Here is a 12,734-nt window from a genome sequence, read left to right as displayed (position 1 = left end):
CCAACCATGCCTAAGGAATCATCCTCATCTCATTAACCTCATCAACCACCAAGTAGAACTTTAGTCGCTATCCGGAGCTTGCTTGATTCTCTAAACGCTGTCGTACCTTCTCTTTGTGAACGATAGTTTAAGCACGAAATCCATATTTACATCTCCCTACTTTACTTGTCGGTGACTTAAGTACCTTTATTCGGATCTTGCAACTTCCTTTATCGTGCCAAACCACCATGTCATCCAGTGAGCATTCCATACGTCTTGGTACCCTTGGGGTGTATCGTATACTTTGAATCGCGTACTTCCTTTAAGATCTCCTTTTTGAACTCAACGATACCCTGCTTTGGATTCTCGACTGGCAATACTTAACCCTTAAGTCGCTCTTGGAAAAACCATAACATAAAACAAATAATAAAATATATTTTTCAAATATACCTAACTTGCATAGGCAATTGTTAAAACTCCACATTGAAAATCATATCTTAAAATCCATCGCATGGAGGTACGTACGACACCTTCTACATGTTACGTAATCCATGATTCCAACTGTCGCCGACACTCTGCTACCAATACAAACCAGGGTGGTTGCCTATATTGGCCGTCCAATTCCCCGCGCTCGTAGGCAACATGATCATGGGGCTAGCTCTACATGGACCACATTGGTTCGCCGCCTCCATATGGTGCAGTATAATATCAAACAATATAACATACAGATACATGTATAAACACAAACCAAAAATACTTGAATAAAACACCTTGAAAAGCATTTAAATTTTGATAATCGATCGGGAAAATATTTTGACGCCTTGAAATCGATCGACACACATCCTTAGGCAATCATCATTCTTCTCCATGAACGAAACGGATACCATTCACGATGATAAGCTTGACCTTCAAAAAGAAAAGGCATCCTCGACCATCGACTAGGCCATAGGAATTTCCCGTTAGGCTAGATGATCCTAATTGACACCCTCGAAGATTAGAGTTATTCAAACTCGGGCAACGAATTTACTTCGAGACAAACAGAAAGAACGCTTTCACACGGGTAAAACGAGAGATTAAACACGGATAGGATGCACAACACTGCACAGTCCCTTAGGAATACTAGAACCTAGAGCTCTGATACCAACTGTCAGGACCCGTCCAGAATCCCTTCCCCAGAACCCTAGACAGCCCTGATCCCAGGGAAACCCTACCGAACCCTCCAATGGAAAATCCGGCAGAGCCTCCCCTAAGGGATTTACTTACCACAAACTTACCTGCACTGAAAATACACTTCAAAAATATCCCCTTATTCCTCCCACAATACTACAAATTGATTCCACAAATTTCAGCACTTCAAAATAAATACAGTAATCCAGTGCAAAATAAATACAAACAGGGTACTACCGAACTAAAACAGCGAGGAAGATCAAGTCCGCTCCGAGTGAACACCAACAACCTGGTACCTAGAGGAACGGAATTTAAGAGTGTGAGATGCTAATCATCTCAGTGAGCGACCCTACTACTCTACACTATCATACCACGGTAATAGGTATATAAATAATAATTAGTTGGAAATAATAATTTCTCTCAAAACCCTTACAATTCTCTCAGTTGGAAAGGTTCCCCTTTTAAAACATTTTCACAAAACCCTTTATTCATATTTCCCGAAAACCAAGACATCAATTAAATACCAGAAGCGGTAACAATTATATTTTTCATTAACATTTTATTTTTAAAACACAGTTCTGAAAATCATTTGATGCACCCACTATATACCAGTGGCGCCAACAGTACCCAGCGTCCCAAGGTACCGCCAGACAGGAGGTTATAGAAAGAAACCGGCATACGGTCGCGTGGCGTCCCACTGCGCCGCTGCTAACCTGGTGTCTCGGCCAATGGGGGGTGGCCACCCTCTCCGATGGCATCCACAGGACACCCTCATAATATCACCTGCGCGCTACTCACACCCACCTGCGCGCTAATCATATCCGTGTACACAATATCCATATCACATATACCATATCAAATAATCAGAACACCAGTACGTGCACGGTGCATCTAAAAATCATAAAATCCACAATTTAAATTATAAAACAAATTTCACATTTTTCATAAACATAGCGGGCATAATCCATCCGCTTGAACCGGGAAATTCTACACAATTTCCTTATAATTAATACCATAAATCCCATGATTTTCAAATCCACCAACTCCCAAATCCATCAATTCAAATATCCACATTTTTTCCAAGCATAAATAATTTCTCGAAATATCATAATCAAATCCCATAATATTTTATGGGCATATTTCATAAAAATTGAAATCACCAACATAACCAAATATTTTCCTTGAAATATTTGAAAATCGAATCGTGCCCAATTTACCATTAAAACCACACCAATTTCAAAATCCTCAAAACCATAAAATAATTCCACACGGCATAAATTTGTAGAATTCGCATTTTCTTAAATCCAATAAATTCATAAATAATTCTACAATAAATCCAATAAATATTTGGCACATAGAAATTAAATTCCAAATATTTAATTCACACATAATATATTCATCAATTAAATTCCCCAAAATTAATTTGAAGGTGGGTCACTCACCTTGTGCACGTATCTCAATCAAGATCCTCCGCAGGATCGACTCCGCTACTTGCACGTGCACCGAATCGAAGCTCGAGTGATGCTAATCACAGATCCGGTCTTAATTTTCGATGATCGTACCCGACGGGGTCGGAATTTTATCGGGAAGCTTTTCGGGTTTCGGCTCCGCAATTCTCCCAAACCGTCGCGAATTGGTGGAAACGGAAGTCGGATTTGGATTCAGGAGGTCGAACACTGCGGACTGGAGCTGGCCGGAATTTTCGGGTACTCGCCGGAACAGTATTTTTCCGGCGGGCCGCCACGTCACCGGCAACCGTCGCCGGAACAGTAATTTCCGACGGTGGCCGTTTGCTGTGAAATTTTGCAAATTTATAGATCGTGAGGAGAGCAATCCAACGGGACCGACGGTGAGCAAAACGGAGGTCGGACGGCGGAGAAATCACCGTTTGAAGATTTTCGACCCCTCGCCGGAAAACGCTCCGATCCCGGCGCGTCGGTGGTCCGATGGCCGTGATTTTTGGTGGGTAGGCCGGACTTGAGGAGAGGATGCTGGGTGTATGGCGCGTGTACTGTATATCGGCCGGAATAGTGCCGATTCGCGGTGGCCGGCGGTGGAGGGGGAAAAATCGCCGCCAAACTTCGGACGTCCGATCCGGGCGCGTCCGGCGGCCGTTCGCCGTGAAATTTGGAGGTTTTGCCGGAAATGAGGTGGGCAATCTGGCTGGCCGGTGCATGTACAGTAACTAGGCCGGAAAAACGTGAAAATGACCGGCGGCCGGCGGGTCCTCTCTCTCTCTTTCTCTCTCCTCTCTCTCTTTCTCTCTCTTCTCTCTCTTTCTCTCTCTTCCCCGAGAGTTTTTCAAAATTAAAACCCTGTGTGACACTGTTCATGCCACGTGGACCACTCAGAAGCTGACACGTGGCATTTCACTGTTCACGACCCAAAAACATTAAAATAATACGGTATCCGGTAAACTTCAAACGTCCATAACTTTTTAACCACATGTCCGATTTAAGCGTGCCGCTAGTCTATGAACTCGTATCGACGAGTACTTTACAACCATACAAGAGTCAACTCACAATTACATCACAAGAAAAAGTCAACTCCCGGCACCTTTTAGACAGTTTACACTTCAACTTGTTTTGCCCATAACTTTCAAACCGTAGCTCCGTTTTCGACGTGCTACTAGTCTACGAACTCAGGGCGTCATGCACTTCGCCACGGTACCCTAGTCAACTCAAAATTCTCACCGAGTCAAAAAGTCAACTTTTGACCCCCTTCGGTCAACGGTCAACGGTCAACCTCGGTCAACGTGCACGGATTCCGGTGCGATTTGGGACGGGGTGTTACATTGGTTGTCCAGAACTGCTTACTTTTTGTTGTGCTTATTTATGCTTATCAAATGTTTCATATGAGATTTGGATTAGGTCATAGGGATTAAAGATATTTTGGTTGTTATGTAAATAAATCTTGTGTAAAAATATGAAAGTTTGTTTTTTATTTTATGCTTAGGGTTGTAGGATGAAATTTAAACTATGTACGTATCACATGTTTGGAATAAATTTGGAGGTTTTTTGGTTCGATGAATAACAATATAATGTAATATATTATGGTTAGATGTGAACATGTTATTATTTGGTGAGAAATTAAGGATAAAGGAGACAATGACAACCAAAGTTAAGCTGCCATGGACTAAAGGTTCCCCAACCCCAAAAACAACTTAAGTTAAGTGATCCTGATGTAGTTCCACCTCAACCAAAGGTTCCCTAATCCCAAATAAAATCTGAATTGAGTGATTCTAATGTAATTCTCAACCTTAAACACAACTTGAATTAGGAGATGAACCTTATTTGAGCAATCCTAGTGTAGTTCCATCCCAATCTTAAGTTTCTTAACCTTTAATACACTATGATTTTGGTGATGAACCTCAGTTGAGTGAACCTGATATAGTTCCACTACAACTATATGTTCTTTAACTATAAGATGATAATGATGGTAATGATGCTGAGTATGACCTTGAAGGGTAGTTTTCTTGAAGTGATTTTGAGTTTGAAGATGAAACATTTAATGGCTTTGTTGTTGATGAGGCAGATTTGATAATGATGTTTACAATGATGAGGATGTAGATAACAAGTTAGAGGGTTATCAGTTTGATGATGATGATGGGCCTCTCAATGAGTAGCTAGTGGCTAAGATGGCCAGACAAGTGAAGGGTACTATCTATCAACCTTCTTCTAATAATCTTGTTGTATAAAAGCCTTACTTTTTAATCAGTTGGTCATTATAGATTAGTCATGAAGGATTTTGCTTTGAAATTTGGATTTTCCTACAAGTTTATAAGAAATGAGAGTAAAAATGTAGCTGCTAGGTGTAATATTAAGAAATACAAATGGAGTCTTTTATTTGATGGTAAAACGTTCAAAGTTAAGACTTACCAAGAGGAGTATATTTTTGTCAATGGCAAACAAAGAATCAATTGGTTTTTACTAAATGGATTTCATATAAGATAGAGGTTTGGTTTAAATCAAATGTAAGTTGTAAGATTGGAGAAATGGTTGATGAGTTAAAGACAAATCATGGATTGGAAATGGGAAAATAGATGTTGCATAGCTTAGGTTGGCATTAGCCAGATCAAGTGATGACTGTGCTGATTCATACAAAAAATTGCATAAATATGATCATATGTTAAAGGTCATGAACCCTAACTTTTAGTAAATCCAACATTTTATAAAGTTATAGACCTATTATAGGGCTGTATGGGTGTCATCTGAAGGTAAGAATGGTGGTGCACTGCTAACTATTGTTTCCTTGGATGCAAACAATAGTACTTTCCTTATTGTAATGTGTGTATGAGAAGGGAAAAATGTGGAATGGTATTTAGGAAGAGGCAATAATAGTCCTTTAAATAGTATAATAATTTGCCATTAAGAGTTCAAGCTAAGATGAATGATGCTCAAACTAATGGGAGAAGAATAAAAGTGATATGGCTTGCGAGAACATCTTTGAGGTTGCTGATGATGCGACAACCAGGATGGTGATTATGAAGTTGAATAGCAAGTCATGTGAATGTGGGGCTTGGCAGGTTTAGCTACAATTTTTATAACTCGTTCTTACTAGTATATAATATTTTCTCTATTTAGTTACATAGTTTTTTAATCAATTTATACTTGCAATTATTTTTTTCTTTTCTTATTAGGTAGGATAGTGGTATTCTTTACAAGCATGCATCAATAGCAAGAGATATGATCCAATTGAGTATGTTCATCTTAGTCTAAGAAATGATGCATATATTAATACTTATGTATAAATGGTCCATCATATACCTAATGAAAGGATTTGGTCAGAGGTTAATGTTGATGAAGTGATGAGACCAAAGTTTTTAATAAGAATGGAACCCATTGAGCCAATAAGAGAAAAGAGATCATGTATCCTTAGTTGTAGAGTTTGCAAAACCCTTAGACACAATAAAAGGTCCTGCCCAACAATTCCAAATAATAAAAAAAGAAAAAAGACCATAAATGTAAAATGTGCTTATGTTCATCAATTGTATGCCTTCATTTACGTATTTACATGTGTATTATTATAATTATTATTATTTTTTTTTTTTGCAACCTATAAAGAGTCTAAGAATGTGGAGTGACATATCCAAGTTAGCCAGCTACCTCTTCCATTTCTCAAATAGGTTATCTTTATTTATTTTCTTCTTCATAACTATTTTTGCATTTAGAATCTTGGACTATTTGACCTAACACTAAATACAATATTTTTACTTGGCACAGGCGTCATGTAGTAGTAGTAGCAACAACTGCAGAATATGGTGTAGAAGGTAAAGTCCTCACTTTTTTGTCATCAGGTAGATGTTCATATGAATGGTACTTCGTACAGAGTATATTCTAATGTAGTATAGTTTGAATGGAAATATGGATGGTACATGGTATAATCTGATACTTTTAGTACAGTTTAGATGTTTTTGAAATTGGTACAATTTAGGTTCATATCTTCATTATATTCAAGAGTGCAAATTATGTGGCCATGATGACCATTAATTCTTGAATATAAAGTGTTGATTGTGATTTTTTTTTTTTTAAAGTAATAGGTTTATGTTTAAATGCGAAAAATATAAATATGGGTATGTGGATATGTCAAACAAGGATGTGTGCCCTTTCTTTTTTTTGAAAACACAACACAAATTTGCTACCATATTGTTTTATGGGCTGTGCCCCATAGAAAAAGGTGGAATTGTAAAATTTATTTCACCTGATGTTGATTTTGGACAATGGAAGACGTATTACTAACAATTAATATTACTTTTTGATCTTTATGCTTCAAATTTTACTTTATTTTTATACTTATTACAACAATTATGAGTACAATAACAGATATGGCAAAAACAACCATGTTTATAGATATTAACATCCTCATTCTCCCTTGTATTGCTTATAGCTTTCTAACCCTTGTAATGAGCTTCCTTATATCATTTTTTTCATTCATTCTACTTTTTTGCATGTATCTGTTTTCTATTGTTGACTGGTTGCATCACCATAGCAGTTGAACTCGTCATTATCAAGTGTTCAGATGGATTGAAAGTTGATTATGATATTTTTACCCTTGCGTTTTCCCCACAAAAACACCTTTTGTTTTTTTAATTTTATCAAGCCTCCATTAACCTCACTGTTGGCACTTGATGAATGTATGATGTGTAAGAATTGTTATTGACGTGGGCTTTTGATGAATGCATTATATGTAATAATTGTCATTGGCTTGAGCTTTGAAGTTAAATATTTGGGAATGGTTTACTATAAATTTGGCTTGTATGGTTGTAGAAATTGATGATCAAACATGGAGCTACTACTGTTGTTGTAGATGACAAAGTTTGATGCCTTATTTAACACCATGCCCACTAGTGTCCCATCACTTTCTTACTTCACCAATATTATCCTGAATTCATTTACCATACTAATATGAACCTAGATCGACTTACTCCTAAATTCGTATTATATTATCTTGGATCACAATTAAGTTAAGATTCTATTGGTCACCTTAGCCTTTAGTCAACTTGTGATTAGAAACCTTAGTATATGATGAAGACGCCACATTAGGTGATGGATGTCCTATTGATAAATCAAACTAAAACACTTCATTTCTATTAAGTGTTTTAGGTGTTCAAAGAGAATAAAGAGAATTCTCACAAATAAAATTTTGAATAATATCTAAGTTGTTTTCTCATTGAAAAATAAGCATTTAAATAGACCAAGAGTACAAAACAAAAACCTTAGAATATTTGGATAAAATTCGGCCAAAATTGTCAGGACCCATCCAAGATCCGTCATAAAAATCCTAGACAAGTCCTGATCCCAGGAAAACCCTACCGGATCCTCCAATGGAAAATCCGGTAGTACCTTCCCTAAAGGCTAGACTTACCACAATTTTCCTGCACTAAAAATATACTTCTATATACACCACCTCATTCCTCCCACTTACTACAATTTAGGGGGTTTTATTTAAACTTCTCAAGGAGTCATCCATCCTAAAATTGCATTAACTGAAGCATACTTAACCTTAGAGTTCTTTTGAGCTTTGATTCCAACCACTCTAAAAGGATTTTAGTTGTTAAGAGACTTACTATTTTTATATTTGAACTATTATCGTGATACGTCGAAGTGATGTAAATTTACTCATTGATCTTATTCTTTTTTACCTTGCATACTTTAAGTTCACAGGTTTCAAATCCACTATTCTGATTGCTCATTGATCTTGTACATTTTTACCTCACATTCTTCAGGATTTAGAGGTCCTACAACTTATGTGCTAAAAATCTTAGGTGTAAGCAACCGTGAACATGATTGAGGAAATGTGTAAAAAAAATTTAGTAGCCAGGGGTAGCATGATACTTACCATTTCTACCAATTGAGATCCAATGATCAACTTCTAAATTTAAAAGCTTTTTTATAATTTTTATTATTTTTCAGATGCATTATTCCAACATAATGCATTTGAATATTTTAAAGGGTCCCCATGATACTACAATTTTAAATATTTTTATATTGTAATAACTTAGGGATATATATATATATATATATCATCTTACAATGCCATTAAGGATAGCTAAAATATTTTGGATAGATAGAAGTTACCAGTAGGATCCAATTTTAATATTTTTCAAACCTCAAAGATATTTTTTTCATTAATGGCAAACCTCAAAGATTCTGGCACAAATATCCCGAAAATCAAATATTGATTATAAATAATAATCAATATAAATGATCTTATCCAAGTCCTTAATCAATCCAAGAAATATTTGTTATTCTTACAATAAATTATTAATCTTATTCAGGCTTCTTTAACCACTCAAATTATACCAAAATTACAATTAATAATAATAAGAAGAATAATATAGAAAATTGACACCATTCCATCCCAGATTACATCAGATTTTATACATTATATCCTAAACAATTTTTTTATTTATTATATTTTACATCCTAAACTTACATGGCATAATTGTTCTGTCAAAAATCCAATGAGAACCCAACGTGTGCTGATCACATGAGGCTTAGGCAAGGGCAATAACATCAGTTCCCCTTTATTTTTATTTTTTTAATTTTTATTTTTTAAACGTGAGGCTGGTTCACTGCGCCATTATCGTCTTTCCCACCTCGACTCTTGACAATGTTGAACCAGTCATCACCATCGTAGGATCTCCTGAGCTTTGATTTGTCGGAGGATCGCCATAACCATTTTCTTGATCTTACAGACTTCGGCACCAGAAAAGTAAAGAAAATCACAAAAAAAGGGAAAAAAAAAAAAAAAAAAAAGCCAAAATGACACAAATTTCTTCCATCCAACATGGAATGGAAACCATTTCTTTGTTTTTATCTCTCTTATCACCCGTACTGCTCTTATTATCATCATTTCGATCCGAATTCCCTTTGAATAAAAAATGAAAGATTTAAAAAAAAAAAATTTTAGCATTGGGAACCATTTATTTTCCCCAATCCTTCTCCTTCTTTCTCCTCCAACGATCTGCTATCTTCCTCAAAACCTTCTTTTGTGCTTTCTTGGCCTTAAGAATCTGCAACTTCGAATGGTTATAGTAAGCAACAGCCAAGAAAGCTAGACCATAGCCGAATATATCGATGAGTGTCACTGCATTCTTGATAAGAAAGCGATAACCAATTAATCCTTAACCACACCATCCAGCCACATTCATGGTCATTGCCGAGGTCTTCCCAACAAGCAAGAAAATGGAAAGATTCAAAGCAAAACCACAGAAAGAATTGGTTTCGAAATTTAGATAATCGACTTGTCTCTGTCATTCAGATCGATCGGAGAGGCAATTTCACACACACACACACACACACACAAAATAAAAAATAGAAAATAAAAAGGGGAAAATGACGTTGATTACACCTGCTTTATCTTCACGTGATCAGCATGTGACATGTTCTGTTTGGATTTTTGACCCACAGATCAATAATTAAAAAATTATATAACTTCGGAGTGCAAAACGTCAAAATAAATTATTTAGGATACAATGTCAGATTCAATATTATAATAATAATAATGGAAAAATATGTAGTTTAAACAATAAGATATGATTGATCAAGTTGATTAGTCTCTGTGGCTGTGAATGTGGAGAATTTGAATAGTTTGTACATTAGCCAACTTGTTCCCAAAAAAAAAAAAAAATAAAATGCAGATTTAAAGAATATTTTATATATTTATTTATTTATTTTTGAGATTGCAGCTTTATCAATTTTGTCAATCAGTATGCCCATTTTCCTCTTCTAATTAACCTCCGACTAGAAAAGAAACGGACAATCCCGCGGCAGCATCCATATATTATTTTGGGTCGATTACATTAGGCTATAAAATCATGGTTATATTTATTTATTTTTGTGGGAATTCACTTATTTTCACGGCTATTTTCTCATCATATCATACATATATGGTCACTATAGCCGTGACGACAACAACAGAAACCCACAAAACATGAAAATTAAAGACCACGTTACTAATAATTCACCTTATATTATTGAAAATATTTTAACATTTTCAATAATATATTAACTAATTTATATTTTCCCCAGCAAAAGACCAGACGCGAATGACCTCTGATTGTAGCAGTCAAGGTTATCCCCATACCCAACCCCAAGAAGATCACAGTACCTCTTATAAAACCCAATTCGATCATCCACCTTCTCATTCCAACCTTGACCGCATTCAAGTCCGCCATTGATAATATTGGTGGTAACACCATAACCAGGAGCTCGACCAGCTGCCCAATCGGCACTAGAAGGACTCCATCTTCCCGTGATCACATCGTGGCAAGAGGGCTTCGGCCACTGCGGAGTCATCCAGAACCAGATTGCTGTCTTGAATGAAATCACAGCGTCCGAGGCAACAAGATCTGGGTTGTTCAGTAAATCTATTCCTATTGCTCTTCCACATTGACCATAGTTGTAGTTCCTAATAATATTCAATAATGGTCATAAAAATTATAAAACAATAAAGGGATAAAAATTAAAATTAAAATAAAAAAAAAACAAAAAAACAAAAAAAAAAAAGAAAAACAAAAGCCCCACAAATTAAGCCAAAAAAAAATTAAAAAAAAAAAAAAACTTTACCATGAAAGTTGAATTGGACCACGACCGAAATATTTTCGTCCCGAAGCACATGGATAATCTGGATAATCCCAAGAACAGTAATCACTTCCCGGGTTTTGTTCTGTAATAAAGCAGTATCCCCAAGCATGTCGACCATCTGGTGCACCGTTCCATCCTCCTGTACATATATATATATATATATATTCAATCTCTTATCAAATCCATATGATAAATAATTATGAGAAGAAAAGACTATAATCTTTTTTTTTTTTTTTTTGGCGGTAAAAACTAAAGGACTATGATCTAGAAGTTTACAAATATGATAAAAATATGAAGGATATATATACCGGTAGTTTCATGGGAGGTTTGGGCTAAGAAAGCAGCAATCTCTCTTTTCTTAGTGGCATCGTCTCCGGTAGTACCAAAATCAGGGAAGGCTTTGGCAGCATTAATGAAAGCGTCGTAGCTATAAAAGCCTTTGCTGGGGCAATCATTTCGATGCTTAAGAAAATCATCAAAAGTGGACCTTGAGATCGGGAGATCGCCGCCTTCACCACCGCCGCCGGAGCATTGGCTTTGGCATCCGGTTGTGCAGTATTCAGGGGTGTCGCCGCACCATCCATGCTGGCTGCAGCACAGTCCTCCAGGGCACACAGCACCTCCGGCTTGCCATCCGCACTGCTCTGCTGAACTTCCTTGGAGGGTAAACAATAGGTAAACTATTGTCAATGATGCCCAGAACTTCAATTTCATCATAATCTCTGTTTTTTATTGTTTGATTATTTCTAAGATGGTAGGGAGTGGAGGGTCAGCTTTAATATATAGCTTATGTTAATGATTTATTAGTCTTTATATTTTGGATTTTAACAAATAAATATGATTGTCAATATATAATATATACACATATGTATAAAACAATGTACCATGATATCTGCTATCCTACTCAAAATGAAGAAATAGATAAAAAGCAGAGCACAGTACAAGGCGGCTATTAGAAAGTCAGACTTTTCTTTGTGTATTTCCAAATTTTTTAAAGTCACTTTGGATAGAGCTAAGCTAGTAGCCAACTAGCTACTCAGTTTTGTGGATTATATTATATTTTATGGAGTATTACTATATATCATAGTAACTATTATCTTCTATATGAATTAAATTTAATATTTATATGATTTATATATATATATATGTATAAGATCTACTGTCATATAGATTATTTATATATATATATATATATACATACGAGTCTACAACTATATAAGATAATAACAATTACTATTGATGAGAAATATTATTCTTGTATTTTATATGTCACTGTTGTAATAATTAAAGTTTCCAAGCTGGTCGATTGTGTCGGCTTTTGTAATAATTTTTATAAAATAAATAATCTCTCGTAATTAAGACAAAATTAAATGAGTCCAAATGAAATTTTCTAATATATTTATAAAGATATGTTCTTGTCCCTAAACTGGTCCATATCCACCAGCTCATGAGTAGGTACAATTACTAATTAATAAGAGAAGGTTTAATAAATTTTATTTA

At 35.7% G+C, this 12,734-nt stretch overlaps 1 protein-coding gene across 1 annotated transcript; it reads right to left on the bottom strand.

The window, feature by feature from the left end:
- Positions 1 to 10,392: 10,392 nt before the first annotated feature.
- On the bottom strand, positions 10,393 to 12,233 carry LOC107427328 (probable inactive chitinase-like protein LaCIC). The gene is made up of 3 exons (XM_048480639.2): positions 11,543 to 12,233; positions 11,217 to 11,373; positions 10,393 to 11,058 (listed from the first exon to the last, which is right to left on the bottom strand). Exons 1-3 carry the CDS (start codon positions 11,949 to 11,951, stop codon positions 10,665 to 10,667), a joined length of 960 nt encoding a protein of 319 aa, XP_048336596.1. The 5' UTR covers positions 11,952 to 12,233; the 3' UTR covers positions 10,393 to 10,664.
- Positions 12,234 to 12,734: the final 501 nt, after the last annotated feature.

This window comes from Ziziphus jujuba, chromosome 9 (genome assembly GCF_031755915.1).
Source record: "Ziziphus jujuba cultivar Dongzao chromosome 9, ASM3175591v1".
NCBI classification, from domain to species: Eukaryota; Viridiplantae; Streptophyta; class Magnoliopsida; order Rosales; family Rhamnaceae; genus Ziziphus; species Ziziphus jujuba.
This window is presented reverse-complemented; position numbering and strand designations above follow the sequence as displayed.

Bases quoted from the DNA above. Each gene is read 5' to 3' on its own strand.
- LOC107427328 (XM_048480639.2), bottom strand. From the start codon at position 11,951: ATGATGAAATTGAAGTTCTGGGCATCATTGACAATAGTTTACCTATTG. The intron at 11,374-11,542 runs GTATATATATCC...ATATATGTACAG, and splicing joins AACCTCCCATGAAACTACCG to GAGGATGGAACGGTGCACCA. The intron at 11,059-11,216 runs GTAAAGTTTTTT...GAATATTATTAG, and splicing joins GGTCCAATTCAACTTTCATG to GAACTACAACTATGGTCAAT.